Genomic DNA, 18,197 nt, shown 5'->3' with positions numbered 1-18,197 from the left:
AACACACATAACTTGCAACTTGTTATACAACCAAGTTATCTAATTCCTTTGATCTTTACCGACAACCTCTGGGTAACATGTAACCAGCTATAACAGAAAAAAAGTTACATAACATTGGTTATATAACTGTTTGTAACACGTTTTGTTACTGGTGTGGACGCACCTTTAGTAATCTACTTTCACTTAAAATTAAACAAACAGTGTAATTAAAGATTTTCTTACCTGATGATGATACCGCGCATGGAATCATATCTCTTAGATTGGGTGCTGATGAACTGCCACTTATAACTGCCGTACTAAACAGGCTACTTGAGCTAGTGGCCATCTTTTTGCTAAAACCACCAAATCCCAACATTTTCATATATGACATCTGGCCGGCAATGCTGTGTCTTTGACGTCGAGACGATACCGACGATGAAGATGACACTGGTGTCGCATTACCATCTGTAGCAGAATCAGTAGTGGAGGTGGTGCAGGTCACAACCACAGAAGGCGACGTGGGCATGGGTTTAGGCATAGACGTAGACGACGTGGACATGGATGTGGATGTTGACATGGACGTATTGGACGCATTGACATTGACATTTGACGATGATGTTTTTTTTGTTGTGTACATGGTGATAGGGGTTGTTGTTTTTACGATATTGGTGGCATTTTTTGGTGGATTGTCAGTAATGGGAAAGGTAGGAGCGATTTCGGAATTTAATTTGTTAGTAACATGCATATTAGATAAATCATTCGGGGATGAGCTCAAAGTGACAACAACATCGGGTATGCGAGCAGGAGTGGGAGAGTGTTGGTGTTGGTGTTGGCGATGGTGCAATTGTGTGTGTTGATGTTGTCGATGATGATAACGTTGTTTATGTTGATTATTGTTGTTGCGTATTGGAAATTTGTTGTGTTGTGTGCGTATGCGTGTGGTTTTTGGTGTGGAAGGTTTATTTTCGATCAATATGTCAACATCGCAAGCAGACGTGGTGTTGGAAGTGGATTGGGGAGTGGGAGAAGAAAAAGCAATTTTGTTAGTAGCATTTGCAATAGCAAATTCATCGATTGTTGTAAACTTATTAATAAAGGGTTGCTGTTGTTGAGTTTGCTGCATAAATTTGAATGGATTTTCAATATCGGTCAACATCACCGGCGCCGATTGCACAGTCGGCAAACCGGCCAATAAAGAAGTTTTTGCTGCAGACACATTTTGTTTCGCTTTCTCAGCGGCTGCCTCACATAGTAATTCATTTGTATATTTTTGTTGAGTTTTTGTTTGTTGCTCGAACCGCTGCTCATTTGACTCCTTACATAATTTCAAAGTGGAAGCTGTGGGTGAATTTGTCGGCGAAGCGACACGCAATTGATTTTCTGTTTGCTGCGTATTCCTCAAACTTCGGCAACCAAATTCACTAGTTAGAATAACGGCTGGTGCCGAGCAAGATAATTGCAAATCGTCTATTGAACAAACACGCGATAAAGAAATTGGTGAGCTACCCAAAACAAAGTGTAAAGCATCGCCATCGGCAACGCTAGCGCCATCTGCACTTGATATATTTGCCATACTCTTCGAGTGTGAGTGTGGAAAATTTTCTACGAATGCACCACCACCATAAAAACAATTACAACATAATGGACGTTCGTTAGTAGCTAATGGTGAAATTTTTGGCAAATGTGATTTATTAGGCGCAGCAGCATCAGGTTCATCTATACTGGCGATGGTGCGCATGCTCTTTAAACGTGTATGGCGCTGGTGACGCAGCGGTGTATGGTGAGGTGAGCTTGAATGAAATTCAATGCAAGCGGCATCTGGTGTCATTGGATTGAGAGAAAAGTCAATATCAGAGAGTGGTAACTCATTTGTAGATGAATCGATTTTAAAGAAGGTTAAACTCTCCGTAATACGTATGCGAAAAGAGCCGTTACAGGCACCGGCGCCGCCGCTAGTTTTTGCAGCAAAATTCGGTGTAGAGCGTGTATTTATTATTTCTTTGAATTCATGCGAATTAGTATTAGGTGTGGCTGGGATTACAGGTGACGTACGCGTAGGCGAAACATCAGCTGTGCGTTCAAGTCAATTACAATTACATAACAATAGTTAGAAGCAGACAAACAAATATTTATTTGCATAACATTTTGTTAAAGAACGAGAGAGAGTCAGAGAAGTAAGAGTGAGACAGCGCGGATGAAATTTTAGTTTGGTTTTGGTTTCATTTTTGTTATATTACAAGAGAACCAGCGCAGACGACATGGGGAACGTAGACGTGTCATGTGGAAGTAAAATGACAGATTCAATGGTGAAATATGTATTAATAATTTTGAATAATTTTTTTTTTTTTTGAAAATTGTCTTAAATATAGAACATTATTATGTACTATGCATAGCGTGGAAAAGTCACATTGAGTACGACATTAAGGCAATGCAGCAAGCTGAGGTTAAACAGAAAATTTTGCTTTTTTTTATATGCAGTGTTGTGCAATATGTACAAACGTTATTTTAACGATTTCCGAACAAGTGAATTTTTAATAAAGGAAATTTTTATTTTTCTTTTTGTACATTCATGTATGCATATTTTATTTAGAAATTGTATTTAACTTTATGGTATGGAAGTTTTGTACTGTAGTCGAATTCATTTCATAGAAGAAAACTAAATTTTACATATGTACTTTGTTAAAAAAAAGCTAAAATACCCTCCTAAAAAATTGCCAAAAATCAATTCAAATTCGAGACGCTTCGAACTTGTACTTTAGCTTAGGTTCGCTTAAAAGGACTGTGCCGAAAAGTTTCTTCCTAGCCCAACGCTTAGGCTGCCAATGGGTGCCTTGTAATGTATTAAACGGTAAGTAATCCTTATTTTGATCTTGGAAACCTCCGCGAGATCATTTAAAAATGGTTGACCGAGAGCAGCCAACCTCCCGTGGTGGGTGGTGCCGGACAGTGCAGTAAATGCTGCACGATTTTCATCTCTTCAATGCATCTGCAGCTGCAGCAGTAATAGTAATATTCGATGCCTACACTCAAAAAAAAAAAGTATCACTATCATTGTAATACACGATGTGCAAAAATGAAACTATAAACGGTATCATTTTTGTGGTATCAATGCAACGATAAATATTATAAAAAGTATAAAAATTGATACTTTTAATTTTGTATCTTGACTATCGATTTGCCCATGGAAAATATTTGTTTCGCCCTTAAAATGTATCAAAATGATACCTGTATAAATTTCCTAGTTTCATTATGATAACATTTAATACCAGATTGATTATAAAACGCATTATATTTGTATGTAGTCCATTAACTTGACAAATACAAGTATAAAACTAATATTTCGAAAATGTTAATAACATAAGATCATTGATGACGAAAAAAAGATAAGCAAAAATTGCACATTGATGATAACTTTTTTTTGAGTGTATCCTAGCGGCGTGAGTATCTATCAAACAGTGACCAATAAGGACATTATCAGGGACAAAAGAGCTGACAAAGATCTCTAATCCCAGGCTCTTTGAAAAGATAGCGTTTAGTAACTTCATGTGAAGACGACCAGTTCAGTTTTGCCCAGTTATATTTTGTTAATAAAGCAGTCTTTATTAGATTACAGATAGTTTGAGGGAATGCGGTTAACCGCATAATAGTCGTGTTTTTGTTTTACACCTTATGATCCTCCGCTTCCATAGGTTTTAGTAGTCGGTTAACTGTCACTACCCAAATCCGTGCAAATCCTTCTGTGGGTAAGCAGTTTGTATATAAACTCAACTAGGCATGCGTCGATACGCAGGTGTGTTAAGACCGAAGTGATTGCCTTCGGAAGAATATTGTGAAGGGCACCTGCTGTATCCAAGAATGCAACCAGTGTATATTCAGTGAGGTCGAACGAACCTTTAGTATATGCATGTTGAGCTTGCGAGAGAAGCGATGGGTCTTAATAGGCTTACAGGTCTAGAATCGTGGGACGGCATCTGCGGATGAATTTAGAAATACACTCGGAGTGTTTGCCAAATTGCTGCCGTGGGTCGACCCCGCCTAGAAAACCAATACGAAATTAAATTAAAAATATTGTATCCGAGTTTAAAAATATGATAAAATAAAGAGTTCCCCTACGGGTAGAAAGAGGACTCTTACGCTACTTTCCGTAGTGGTACAAAGAGGATCTTTCCGACTGTAGCCGTATCGGGTCGGTTCAAACCCAACACCGGTCATACGCGAAAAAGTGTCACACTCTGCATAAGATGCCCCATTCTTACTTTTACCAAAATTTCTGATCTAGAGAGGACGACGCGATAAAACCCGTAGTTCCGAGTGTTAAACGAACCGTGCTCATGGGATGAATGGCACTACGGTAGTGTTTTATTACGATGGTCTCCAAATATCTGATTAACCCTGGTTGTAATTAGTCTTACAGGGATTTTGGGGGCTATGTGTCAGCTGATATACTTCCCCTATACTAGTGGGTACATGAATATAAATACAAACTTATATAACAAAACTGGACAACCTACAAAAGTAAGTTCGATTACGTCGTTTCGGCATCCAGACGAACCTTCACCACGCCAAGGCAGTGGTGAGAAATTCGTCCAAGAAGGTAAGAGGAGCCCTGGATTCCACATGGTGCCGTAAAAGGCTTAACAGTACTGATGGTAAATAAATCAATACCACCAGCTCTCGCCTCCGAGCGGCGATGCTTTTAAGCAATAATCTAGAGTTTCATTAACTTTCATGACGGTTGATTTGATAGCAGTGTGGATAAGAGCTCCAACCCTAAAAGGTGAATAAGAGGCAGCCCTTGTGCTCGCATACTTACCGAGTGAGGAGGAAATGGCCCCAAAAATTGAATCAAAAGCCCTCATCGAATACTGATGAGAGCAAGAACATCAACAATAAGTGTGAGGAGGTATCCTTGAGTTTATTAGTAGTAATAACATAAGCGTTATTTATCGGGGCACCGAACTCATTTTTATGTTGGAGGGGAAGTTCTAGATCTTACTCTGTGCAGCCATAATATAGCCACAACTGTCACTAGTTGGCATGCCTCCGGGGAAGAGCAAAATGTTGGGCCATAAACACATTGAATTCGACATTGGTCACTTTCCTAAGAAATCCTAAGAAAAAACTGGAAACAAAGGGATCACTTCAACACAGATAAAGAGATCAAAACTGGCTATAGTCGCTTACTCTTTAGCGACTCATCCCCGAGTTATCTTAGACTAATCGCACATTTTTTTCAGGGTATATTCCAACAGACTATATCTGTGATTCATAGTTAAAACCGGCTCACCGATTGCCTTATATGTATGTTGCCAACATTTTGATTTTATAATATTTCGAGAGGCAATGTTTCAGCACTACAAAATATTAAATCACAAGCAGTCAATGTAACGCATTGCTATTGTATTTCACAACACTGTCATTGCTTATAGTAAGTTTACATAAGTTGTTATTGTTATTATTTTACATATTTAAAATTGAATCGAATGTGTAGGCATGCAAACGGAGATAATTAAGGAGCCGTAAAATTTTTTTGAAGGAGATCAAGGAGTATTTAATTGTGCAGATAAGTTTTGCAGCTATGTACTATCTACTTATGTAATTTAGTACATATAGAAAATATGCGCATATATGTATTTCCAAACAAGTGCCACGTTATGTTGGTGAAATATGTTCGTTTTTGGGAAAAAATGTGGGATTTTGCGATGAATATGTCTACAATGAATTTGATTCGATGTTTTTTTGGTTAAGTAAAATAAATATACATACATACATCCATGTAAAAACTTAGTAATGCATAAAACCTGTTCTCAAGTGTAGAACGAAATAATTTTTTCCTAAAATTTGTTTTTAACCTGCTGTAAAGTTTCGTAATTCAAATGCAATTTCAGGATAAGTCCAACCTTTTTTCGTGAGCAGTAAGACATTTTTGGTTGTACAATTCATGCAGTACTAATTTCATTTTACTTTACTTCTTTTTTTCAATTTGGTTTACTGATAATGCAAATTCAATTTCAATAGCAGTAAAATTTTGTTTTCACAGTAAAATTTTGCTGAGTGAAAGACTTTTGGTAAGCAGTAAAATTTGATTGGAGGTACAAAACCAACTAAATCTTATTGCAATTTTTTTCTGAGTAAGCAGTAAAATTAAACTGGCAACGCAATGTTTTTGTATAAGTACAAATTTATTTTTATTTTTTCTTCAAAAAGCAATCAACTTTGTAAAATTCCACCATATTTATTATAAATGAAAATCCAATTTCAAAAGCGGTAAAATTTTATTTTCACAGTAAACAGTAAAACTTTCTTGGTAATGCAAAATTTTAAGATAAGTGACAAAATATTTTTTAGAAAAAATATTAAGCAGCAAAATTTTACTGGAACGCAAATGAAGTATGTGTCAGTACAAACTTTTTTTCTTTAAAGCAATCAAATTTGTTCATGTTCGAATGAGTCAAATTTCAGTATAAGTAAAATTTAATTTTTACTGGTTTGCTGATAATGCAAACTTTACTTCAATAGCAATAAAATTTTATTTTTACAGTAAGCAGTAAAATTTTTCTGGATAAAAACTGTTAAGTTTGGTGGTATAAAACAAACTAAATTTTAGTTAACTTTTTTCTCAGTAAGCAGTAAAATTTTACTGGCAACGTAAATTAACGTTTTATATAAATTATAAATTTATTTTTATTTTCTTTTCAAAAAGCAATTAAATTTGTCTGGTTATGTGTCAAGTTTCACTTAAAGTAAAATTTCATTTTTACTGTTTTTTTTTTTGCTGTGAATTTTAATTCGTAACTCAAATCGAGTTTGAACATTATTTTAGATTCAGTATCAACAGATATTTAATTTACATTTACTTTTTAGGAAGCAGTAAAACTTCTGAATTTTGCAAATCAAATTTTAAAGCAAAAGCTTGTTTACTGGAATTATTTCAATAAGCGCTTAAATTTTAATAATAATGAAAAGAAATACCAGAATAAGTAAAAATTTTATTTTTATTTATAATTTTTTATTTTTTTTCAGCAAAACGCGGTAAGATATGAAAAACAGCATACAAAAAAAAAAAAAAAAACCCGTGAAATGCTCACGAAAAATTTAGTTTCGTCAAGTAGTACCCACCACTTAAGAAAACTAATACGCTTTCTGCTACCCTGCTTTAAAGATTTTTTAGCAAACATGCACAGTGGAGCCCTGGTTTAACCAAGTAAAATATGTGCGTCTCATTATTTCTTGAGCATCGACCCTCTATGAACACAGTCCGTTAAATACCAGGGATAGCAATGACTCTATTTCTGAATTTTTTTTAACGGACCCTTGTATCTAAGCGTAAATCTCTTCAAAGCCTTTTCTCCTGTGACTGCCAATTAATATCCGTACACCTGCGTGGCTGAACTGTTGACAAACATATTCAGCAAAAGCCATGCCTTTGTTGTTGTGCAACCTTTCCCAATTGCCTTTTTTACATAGATTTCTTTTTTGAACAGTGATATCTTGTAAGTTAGTTTGTACCAAAGCTACGCTTTTGTTGTTGGCGGTTTATTTTTTAAGAACTGGTTGACTTTGTTACATTTATAGAATATAGAATTAACCAATGATGTATCATATATTTTTCTCGCTCTTATTTGGAATCCAAATCTATAAATAAAGTTTTGGTTGTAAAGATAGAGATTCCGGCTATTAACGAGCTTTGTGCAATTTTGGTCGTAGTGCTTTTGTTTAGCTATATTTTATTAAAATAATTTGTTAAATATAAACGATTGTGAGCACACAAATAAATCTATTTGTACTATGGCACTATTGTGAATATTTGCACTGCATTACCGGCAGTTTATACCATATGCAAGATGGCAGCACAAGCTGTAAGTTTTAATTGATTGATAGAGCAGCTGATTTCTGTTGATATTTGATTAGAGACTTTTATGTTGCTTGCGCAAGATGCGCACGGGTCCGTCTCGTATTTGTATTATTAAGCGTTGAGGTCTTTGTATTTCTATAAATAGTACAAAGCAAGCCAGTTCTTAAAACAAACCGCCACCAACAATGCGTAGCTTTGGTACAAGCTAACTTACGAGATATGACTGTTCAAAGAATAAATCTATGCAATAAAGGCAATTGGGAAAGGTTGCACAATAACAAACGCATGGCTTTGGCTGAATGTGTTTGTCAACAGTTCAATCAACTCAGAAGTGTGAGCTTGGGTCTCACTCCCGAGGGAAAAAGCTTTGAAGATATTTACAATATATATCACGTTGTTTAAATTTTACCAAAATTATTAATTAAAAAAACAAATTAATTTTTACTGCTTGCTTAGTGATATGATAATCTAATCTAATAGGGGTTTTTTGGTAGTTAAATATTTCCCTATGCGTATACAGAGGCTTCAGTCGAGCAAAATTTAGATGCTTGAAATAAAAAACAGTTCTACATGAACAAACAAACGTTAATATGTTATGTACATACATTGTGTCGAAATATATGAACTCTTATGAGATAAAAGAAAATTATGAAAGTTTCTGTGTGCACTTTGAGCTCGAAAAGTTTATAATTTATGAAATTCACATACATAAATATGCACATGAATTTGAGTTTGGAAATTCATAGAAAAAGTTGCTTGTACGCCAGAGTACACCTTTTAAACCAAGAACTTGACTTATGGCAACAAAACTTACTCAGAGGAAGAAGAAAACAAACAACACACACAGAACATAAAGAGGGTATTGTAGGCATATTGAGTGCTCTAAAAGACCAGCCGTTGACAATGTTTGTAATGATAGCAAAGCTAATACAAAAATTCAAAGATACATAGCTAAGCAATCATTTAACATGTTTTTTTTATAATGTCAGCAGTATGAAATTACAAAAAATATTGCTAATTGCTTCTTATTAATGAAAGCATTTTGAAAACATTCTACAAGGGCTAGGTTTTAGTACTGCTTGTTTTTTTTTTTTTTTTTTGTTTTTTTTTTACATTTGCCTTTGTAGGAAAAATAATTTTTGTTTTTTGTTTTACAGCAGTATTCAAAGACGACAGCAAAAGACGACACCGAATTTCAGCCAAATACACGGAAATTCCCAGCCAGATGTTTACACGAAAACTTTGTCATTGTGTTAAAATTATTTTAAACAAATGTGTAAATTTTTAGTGTATGTTAATAGTAAGATAGTCTATACGTCAATACTAAGTATGTATATGAATAGGTTGTTGAAACAAATAAATTAATTAAATATTTAATAAAAAGCTAATTGCGTTTATACAGAAAAAAAATTAAGGTTATAATAAAAAAATAAAAAACAAAAATTAAAAAAATATAAAAAAAAATATTTTAAAAAAATATTAAAAAAATATTAAAAAATAATTTTTTTTAAGAAATGGAAGACAATTTTTTTTATTTCAAACTAAGCAAACAGAATTTCGCTTGTGCTAAACATAGTTTTTTACACACAAACAAAAATACAAGAATACAAGAATGATTCGCAGCTATAAATAATGTAAAGAAAGCAGTTTTCTTTTTTTTTGGAATATAAATGCATCACAATGCAAATCTTATTGCGCATAAACTAAAAAAAAGCTTTAGCTTCTACTAGGCATATAAAAAATGTAAAATTTCATACTCGAAAACATATTTTCTGATCACTCTAAAAAATCATGATTATTTTAAAAAATAGTTCATCTTATTTTCATAATCGAATCTTAAGTTTAAAGCCCTTTCAGAGGCAAATTTGCTTCCTAAGCACAAAACAATGAAGAATTTCTAAAAAAAAAAAATATTTTTTTAAATTTATTTAATATTTTTTGTCATCTACCTTAACAATTGAATATTAAAAATGAATTTAAGTCAGAATAATATATTTTTCATTTTTCTTTTTTCTTCATTTTTATATTTATCAAAATTTTTTTGAGTTAAACTTTTTCGCTCAGAATTTTTTGTTTTTGCTGATTTTTCACTGTTTTTTAATATTTTTGAATTTTTTTCTTCATTTCTATGCTCTATTTTTAAACGAAAAAAATTTTTTTATTAAATATTAAATCTAAAAGTATAAAAATAGTGAATATGGACCGAGAAACGACGACTCTTAAAGTGATACAAAATATTTGATTTTGTTCTATCGTAACCACTAATCAAACACTTGCGACCATAAAAATAGTCTAACAACTTTTATCGGTTTTTTTTTTAGAATTTCATGAGTTCAACTTTAATCTTTAATGAATGTTACCTAATTTCAATTTCAATAAGTTTTTGAAAATCTCCATAAAAATTTAGAATTTTTGACTAAGTCACTTTGTAGTTAACTATAGAAAAAATACTAATATATCATATCACGAATGTACATAGCAAGTTTCGAAAAATTCAAAAATTTAGCATTTCAAAAATTAAACTTTACGAAATGTGTCCAATCAATTTTAATAATAATGAAGTTTAAATTTTATGTCTCTCAAAAACCGGAAAAAGTTTTATAACAAATAAATGCAAATTTCGGAGGAATAGTTTGTAGAAATTATTCAAACAATTGAATTTTTAATTTTTTTTCGAAACGATTTTAAGTTTGACACAAACGGGGTTTTCGGCACATAGCACGCACTATTTTTTTTCTAAACTAACGAAATTAATTAAAAATAACCGAAAATTGCTTTAATAATTAATGGTTATATTTTTATGCACACAAGTGTACTCAAACTTGGACGAAATTTAATACATAAATTCGAAACGAAATAGTTTTTTGTTTTTTCAAATAACTTCAGATCAAATACTGTAGCAGCGCACATTTAAAATATATATGTATATATTTTTTGAAAATAAAAAAAAAATTCGATCTAAAATTTATACAAAAATAATCAAAATTGTATCAAATAATAATTTAGTCATGAAATTTCTTTTTAATAATAATTAAAATAAAGTTTATAAGAATAACGCCCAACTCTGGATATTATTCGAACAAGGGTGTGTAGGAAACTTTCACATTATTTTCGATATGCTCCTAACAAATATTCCAAGGAAGCAAAACAATGCATTTCGAGAATTCAAAATAATTCATTCAGCTGAGTTAAAGCTTTTACATAATTTTACGGCAATTTTTCTTGACATTTTTGTTTCTACTTTACTTCTTATTTGCTTTATTATTCTGGTAAAAAAAAGAACAATATTTCCGAAATGTATAGATTAGACTTAAAGCGACCTGTTTTCAAAAAATGCTTTTGTGCACACACTGGAAACAATTAAAGGATACGCAATTTTAAATATTTAACAAATTTTACAGATGTTAAGTTTTTTGAAATCGTTAGGACTACACACGATATCAACAAACAAATTTTTATTTTTTTATTTGTTAAAAACAAATTTTTAAACAGAGAAAAAAATTTTGTATTCAATAATCGAATGTACCTAAATTTAACTTTTTTCTTGTCACATTTATGCTGCACCAACCACAAAAATTTCGTAGGCTGTCTTGTTTGGATTTCGAATTCAAAACTCATTACGAGCATTTTGTATTAGCAATATAGGAGTATTACATATACGATAATTTTAAATGAGACCTATCGAAAATTTTACAGAAGTCGCAGAATAGGGTATCCAAAGACGCGTAGTTATATCAAAACTAAGAGTCCAAACACGGAAGTCAAGTTTTTCGACCCGTTCAAAAGTTATCCGCGAAAAACAGTATTACAGCTACTACACACCCTACTGCACTACACTTTCTACACTATTTTGTACCAGAATAGTACAACGCTGCCAATAGCCTCCACAAAACATGAGATAGAACAGGTTTTTTGGTCAGGTGAGCAAAGCTGTGACCGAACAGTTGACACATATCTTACTTGTAAATCTTTTTGAAATTCGAATATATTTTTTGTTGAAAGAACACGTAATAGTATTTTTTTAATCCAAAAATAAAGAAAAAACTTAAATTTTTTAAAGTTTTTTTTTTGCAGTTTTTTTCACAAAATTGTTTTTAAAAATTCCGAAGTTTTCAAAAATGTATATATTTTAATATATTTTATATTTAGTTATATTTGCCACCCAACTGTTATTATTAAATCTTTTAGTTTTTCAATATCTGTTGGATAAATAACAGCAATTTTAATTATATTAAAAATTAATTTCTAGCATCATATAAAAAAAAAATTGTCTTCTTTCCTTAATTTGCTTCCAGTAGTGTGGAACACCAGCTTTACACTTTTGAATACTAAATTTAAAATAATAACCTAGCAAACATTTTCGGAGAGCTATGTTTTATGAGCGGCAGACGAACTGACGCATGCTAAACTCAGGACGTTAACTGACAAACATATTTTAACTAAATTTGTGGATAATATCAGCATGTTAAGTGTTACAAATAAAAAGTAACATATTGTTGAAAAGCAAAACAAGAGACGTACTCAAACGCAGCAGCAACAACGTAAAAATTCGGAAACAAAAATAAAATTAAGTAAATACTTAAGCGAAACTTACCTTTAGCCGTTTTTTGATGACGCTGCTCATAGCTGCGTGACCTAGGCTCTGTATCGGGACTTATTGGACGCTGTGATTCCAATGAACCAATTTGTTGTTTGGTTTGTTGTTGTTGTAGCTCTTCATTTAAACGTTTTGCCAAATGGGCAGCTTCGTGACCACTTACGGTATGATGAGCGCCGATTGGTATAGGTTTTGATTTTGAATGTTTATGGTGCGGCGGTGAGAGGGAATCCTTTTCCCAGCCCTGTTTATTTGTATAAACGTATAAATGTTTAATTTATTTTTGAAAAGTTAATTATTATGAATATAACATAGATGGACAGTTTCTATAGGAATTGAAAATATATCAAGAACAATTTTAATTAAAAATTTGAAACTAACAGTTGCCTATTTATACATTTTTATTTATATTGTGACGAATATTAGTATCACTAAGCGATACTATCATCACCAAGTCGATACTAAGCAGCCACGCGTATGTAGGTAAACAAATCAATCATCATTTACACACATGCATACAAGGCAGCGGAGAGATACAAACGCATGTCATCATCAGCCGACGTAGTACTCAAATATACACACGCGTATAGCTACAAACTACAAATATACATGTATATGGTTGGTAACCAAGCATGAAGTTCACGAAATTACTAGACATTAGGAGAAATGGGTGAACGAGGAAACCGAGAGTACAAAAGCAGCGCAAGCTGAGGCATGACTAAGCAGTTTGATTTAAACACGCAATTAGTTGTGAAGTAAGAGTTACTGTGAAGTACTCTCAAAGTAGTCTAATAAAGCCCATTTTGCATTATTGAATATTGGAGTTATTCATTCAACAGTTTAGCGATTCGAACGTTAGCAGAAGGTTTGGAATAAGCGGAGTTTCACTAAATTCGTTGCAATATAAACTGCAATGAAAAAGAGGTGGTACAATTACAATAACAAACGAAGCACACTTCGCACAAATTAACACAGTAGCCCAGTGGTTACGTTAGGTAAGGTTAAGAGGTTATGCGTAGAAATTTCCCACACTACCACGCGGAGAATTTTTCTGTCCATTGTTAGTGCCCTCAGTGAGTTCCGGGTTTCGGCACATTCGTCGAACTATATAACTTTCTAATGGTCCTCAACGAACCACTTGATTTCTCCTCCCGAAAGCCATTTAGCAGGTGTATTCTGCTGCCAGAACTTTCTTTGATCTCACTTCAAGGCTCGGTGAAACCTTTATAAAAAACAATGCAAATTGTCGACCATGATGACGTGACGGTTTTCGAAATGGTGCCATCACATTACTGGCATGTAAATCGTATAACAATAATTATTATATTAAGCTCAGAAGTTCTTAAAAATTAGTTCATTTTTTATTTTATTTTTTCTTTTAAATTGTAATGGAAACTACTTATGATCACACTTACATCTGATTGGCTCTTAACGGGACTTTCCTCGGAATCATTTTCTTCCTCTATGCGCGATGGATTGCCTTCGTCACCGGTACAACTATTGTTCTTTGACATAAGTGTTGTGGAACCCTTTGGAAGAAAATATATAAGGTAACAAAAATTAATGTTGTTACATAGACAAATTATGTAAAGCTAGTTATTTTGGGGAAACAGAAATACAAATATTTGTGCACATCGAAGGAGCCATTCGGATTTTTTAAAACACAATAAAGTGAAATCTCTCTTGGGTGGACAAAAGTTGGCTGACCGTCAGGAATACGCTCAAAAGAGGGGATAGCTATTTTAAAACTTAAACGATTCAGTACTCACAATCAAAGAGAAAAATTTATACTACGCTGCTCCAAAAAGTATATAAGACGATGGAACCAAACTAATGGATTCGAGACGGTGCACCCCAAAGGGGTAAGGGGCTTAGAATATTCCCGCGACAGGTATGCCTGTCGCAAGAGGCGACTAAAATACCAAATTTATTCAAGGCCTTCGGGGAGTGTCCTTATCGCTACAACAACAACAACCGAGATGGTGTATTTTATACTGTGCTGATCAGGTTTGTACGGCAGATCACTAAGTAATATCAAATAAAGGTTGCAGGCATAAGAAAATAGTGGGGTGGGCCCCAGAAAAATTCTAATATTTTCCAACAGGACGTAGTTCATGGTTCTTAAGGGGGGTTTTCAGTTTGGTCGTCGAATGAACTTCTGGGAACACTGTGGGCATATTCTGTGAGGACCTTACAGCCCAACCTAACTTCACGCAATCCGGAAGCCTTACTTTTCATTTACATAAAAGTGATAGTAATAGCGTTTTATTTTCTGGAAATGGTGTTACGCTTTTTTGTACGCTGCGCAAAGATTGTAAATATATTTTGTTCTATTCTAAAAAGCAGGCAACCCCTTTACGGGGTATTTTGTTCTTTTGTGTAAATTGTTACCAGATGCCAACGCAAAAGCGTTACACCTTTAACCCTACATAAAATTAGGGGGTGTGGCAGTGTGACCCTGCTAAACCAGCAGATCGTGGCAATTTATTTTCGTAACTTTAGAAATTTTTAGCTAAGAAAATTTAAATGGAGGCAAGAATTGCTAATGAATTTTCAAATTTATAATACACTTCCACCTTGCGCACTTGTGTGTATTGAGCTTAGTATGCAATTGAAAATATTTGGATTTTTCAAATGCATAGTAGGCGAGGTGAAAAAATAATTTAGTTTGAGTTTTGGGAATTTGAATTGAAGGTGATCGAATGTGAAGTATCGTTGTTCATCTTATATGTAAATTAATAATCAAATTTTAAAAAAATACATTTTAATTATTAAATAAAATATTAATATAAATAATTATAAAATATACGTGTATGTGTGTTTTAATTAAAGCGTATTTGTGTGTAATGGTGCATAATTGCACGTAAGAAGACATTCCATTTATGGAGTCTTTATATGGCGACCGTGGGCCGGAGCCTTACAATAAGAAAAAACAAAACGAAAAGCGGAACGAAGAGAAATACTAATATTAATATATTAAGTGAACGAAAAAGGAACATAGAGAAATACTAATATTAATATATTAAGTGAACGAAAAGCGGAACTGAGAGAAATACTAATATTAACATATTAAGTGAACGAAAGAGGAACATAGAGAAATACTAATATTAATATATTAAGTGAACGAAAAGCAGAACTGAGAGAAATACTAATATTAACAATGGTATAAAAAGAATGGAACAAGTCAGCACTGAATATTAGCAATAATGAAACAATATATTACGAAACAATATATTACGAGCGGAAATCATACACTATTACAACAACAACAGCAACTAATAATGATTGCAGAATTGGGTATGGCGCACAGTGTACGAAACATGTAGTTTAGCAAATATAAAATAAATTTTTTTTTTTCTTGAACTAAAATTTTCTTAATTTATATTATTTACACTTTTGCACATTTATTATAGTACCACCACACACATGTACTCATTACATATTTACATACAAACTATTACTAATATAATTTATCTAAATATTTAACAATAAAAAAAAAATTTAAAAAAAAAAGAAATAAAATTTAAATAATAATAATAATAATTAACATTTTACTAAACTTTATTTTAAATATATTAAAATATATTAACATATGTATGTACAAGTGTACATGTTAATGACAGTGGGCTGGTGTTGATGAAAATTTTAAAATATTTCTTTTTGTTTTTATTTGTTTTTGAAGACAAAATTAAAACAAAATAATTGAAATAAATAATTGAATTCAAATTATTTAATTTTTCTTTTTGAAAATTTACTTTTGCCCTACTGTCCTATATTCACATGTGGTAAAATTTACTTTAATTTAATACAAGTTTTTTTATATAAGGCAGTGTGTGCGTAAAATGAATATGTTACTTTTGAAATAAAGCGATACAATTCTCAAAGATGTGGCTTGAAAGCGATGCGTCAGTAATATAAAAAAATTTATTTTTCCCAAATTTTGTAAGCTCAGCGGAAATTTCATTTTATTACGATAAATTACACGGTAATTCTTTTACTATTACATATTCAATATTCAATTTAGTTTGCTTTTGTTTTGTTTTTTTTTATATGTGCGATTTTAATAGTCCACATACATTTTCAAATACTAGAATAGAATTTAGTGCAGATAGAGATTCATTATTTGAAGACTTTTTAGGGTTTGATAACACAAATCATTCTACGCAAACTTCATCTTCTAGTTCGATTTCTAATTTTGACCTAACTTCAAATTCTAATTCTTATTTTACTTCTGATACTATTTCAAATTTTAACGATTTAAACATGGCTACTCTTGAGCAAAAGAGGTCATTCATTAGTACTTGTGCCTCGATTATTCGAGAAAACTATAGCGGTGATCCGTTATCACTGGCCTCGTTTATAGATAAAATTGATTTAATAGAAGATTTAACTGATGTATCTTTAACTACTACATTTATATCATTTTTAAAGTCGAAACTCGAAGGCAAAGCTCGCGAAGCTCTACCAACGCAAATAGATTCTATTAGTCAGATTAAAGATGCTTTACGTAGCAGAATTAGGCCAAATAACTCGAAGGTTGTTGCGGGTAAAATTGCGGCCTTAAGGGTAAACAATAATAATTTTACTGATTTTTCAAAACAAGTAGAAGATCTTTCTGATTCGCTAGAACGCTCTTTGATCATCGAAGGTATGACACAGGCAAAAGCTCATGAGATGGCGGTTGAGCAAACTGTTACTGTTTGTAGGTTGAACAGTCGTTCAGATATGGTGAAGTCTATCCTTGCATCAACAACTTTTAAGGATTCAAAGGATGTTGTTGCTAAAATGATTATTGAGCGTGAACAGGAGGTAAAAGAGCGGCAGGTGTTAGCGTATCGCTCACGTCCGATAAGATCTAATAGTTTTCGCGGGAATTTTAGAGGTAATAATAATTTCGGATACAATAACAATTTTAGATTCAATGGTAATGCAACTAGACCTAACAATAATTTACATTTTCGAAATACTAATTACAATGGAGGTAACAATAGGTATAATAATTACAACAACAATTACAATAGAAATAACAATCGGTCTGTAAATAACAGTAATTCAAATAATCAACGTGTAAATAACAGGAATTCAGTCAATGTTCGTCCTTTAAATGCCGAAGCCCCTCAGGAGCGAACACTGAGGGAGCAGGTGCTATTGGGTTAAATTCTTTTAAATCAATATATTGTCTAAATTTAAATTATTCTGACTTCATCGAAGTCAACTGTAGTGATTCTTATAAAATATGTTCTTTTCTTGTAGATTCTCAGGCAGATATTTCACTTATAAAAATTTCTAGTTTAGCAAGTGACGTAATAGTAAATAACAGTAATGTAATAAATATAACAGGTGTAACAACAGACACAGTAACAACTTTAGGCACAGTTAGTACGAACATAGTAGTTTCAAATATATTATTTCCTCTGACTATTCATGTTGTTGATGACAACTTTAATATTCCTTCGGATGGTATAATAGGAAAAGACTTTTTAAAAGCAAACAAATGTATAATCAATTATTCGAATGATACAATAACGATAGGACTAGGGAGAGAAAGAGTTAATATTTCAATTTTGCATTGCACTTCAACAGATACTCTTGTAATTCCACCAAGATGTGAAGTTTTTCGTGTTTTTAGTTTGAATAAATCGGAAAATCCAGTTTTTGTCGATTCTCATGAACTTTGTAGTGGTGTTTTTACCGCAAAATGTGTCATTGATACGGAACATCCTATTTTAAAAATTATTAATACTACTGATGAAGTGAAGTATGTTA

At 32.4% G+C, this 18,197-nt stretch overlaps 2 protein-coding genes across 27 annotated transcripts in view; one reads left to right on the top strand and one right to left on the bottom strand.

Annotated features, from left to right (window-relative positions):
• LOC137249748 (cilia- and flagella- associated protein 210) overlaps positions 1-18,197 on the top strand; it is a 176,833-nt gene that overhangs the window by 39,589 nt on the left and 119,047 nt on the right. The window lies entirely within an intron of this gene.
• l(1)G0196 (inositol hexakisphosphate and diphosphoinositol-pentakisphosphate kinase) overlaps positions 1-18,197 on the bottom strand; it is a 136,500-nt gene that overhangs the window by 21,039 nt on the left and 97,264 nt on the right. For 24 of the 26 annotated variants that reach the window (XM_067781553.1, XM_067781548.1, XM_067781552.1 and 21 more), the window contains 3 exons: positions 13,847-13,960; positions 12,429-12,675; positions 223-2,049 (listed from right to left, as the gene is read on the bottom strand). In XM_067781553.1, the coding sequence (XP_067637654.1) occupies positions 223-2,049; positions 12,429-12,675; positions 13,847-13,960 (2,188 nt within the window). The remainder of the gene's footprint in view (positions 1-222; positions 2,050-12,428; positions 12,676-13,846; positions 13,961-18,197) is intronic. The other 2 variants (XM_067781547.1, XM_067781567.1) reach the window with 2 other exon arrangements.

Source organism: Eurosta solidaginis, chromosome 4, assembly GCF_040869045.1.
Source record: "Eurosta solidaginis isolate ZX-2024a chromosome 4, ASM4086904v1, whole genome shotgun sequence".
Lineage (NCBI taxonomy): Eukaryota > Metazoa > Arthropoda > Insecta > Diptera > Tephritidae > Eurosta > Eurosta solidaginis.
This window is presented reverse-complemented; position numbering and strand designations above follow the sequence as displayed.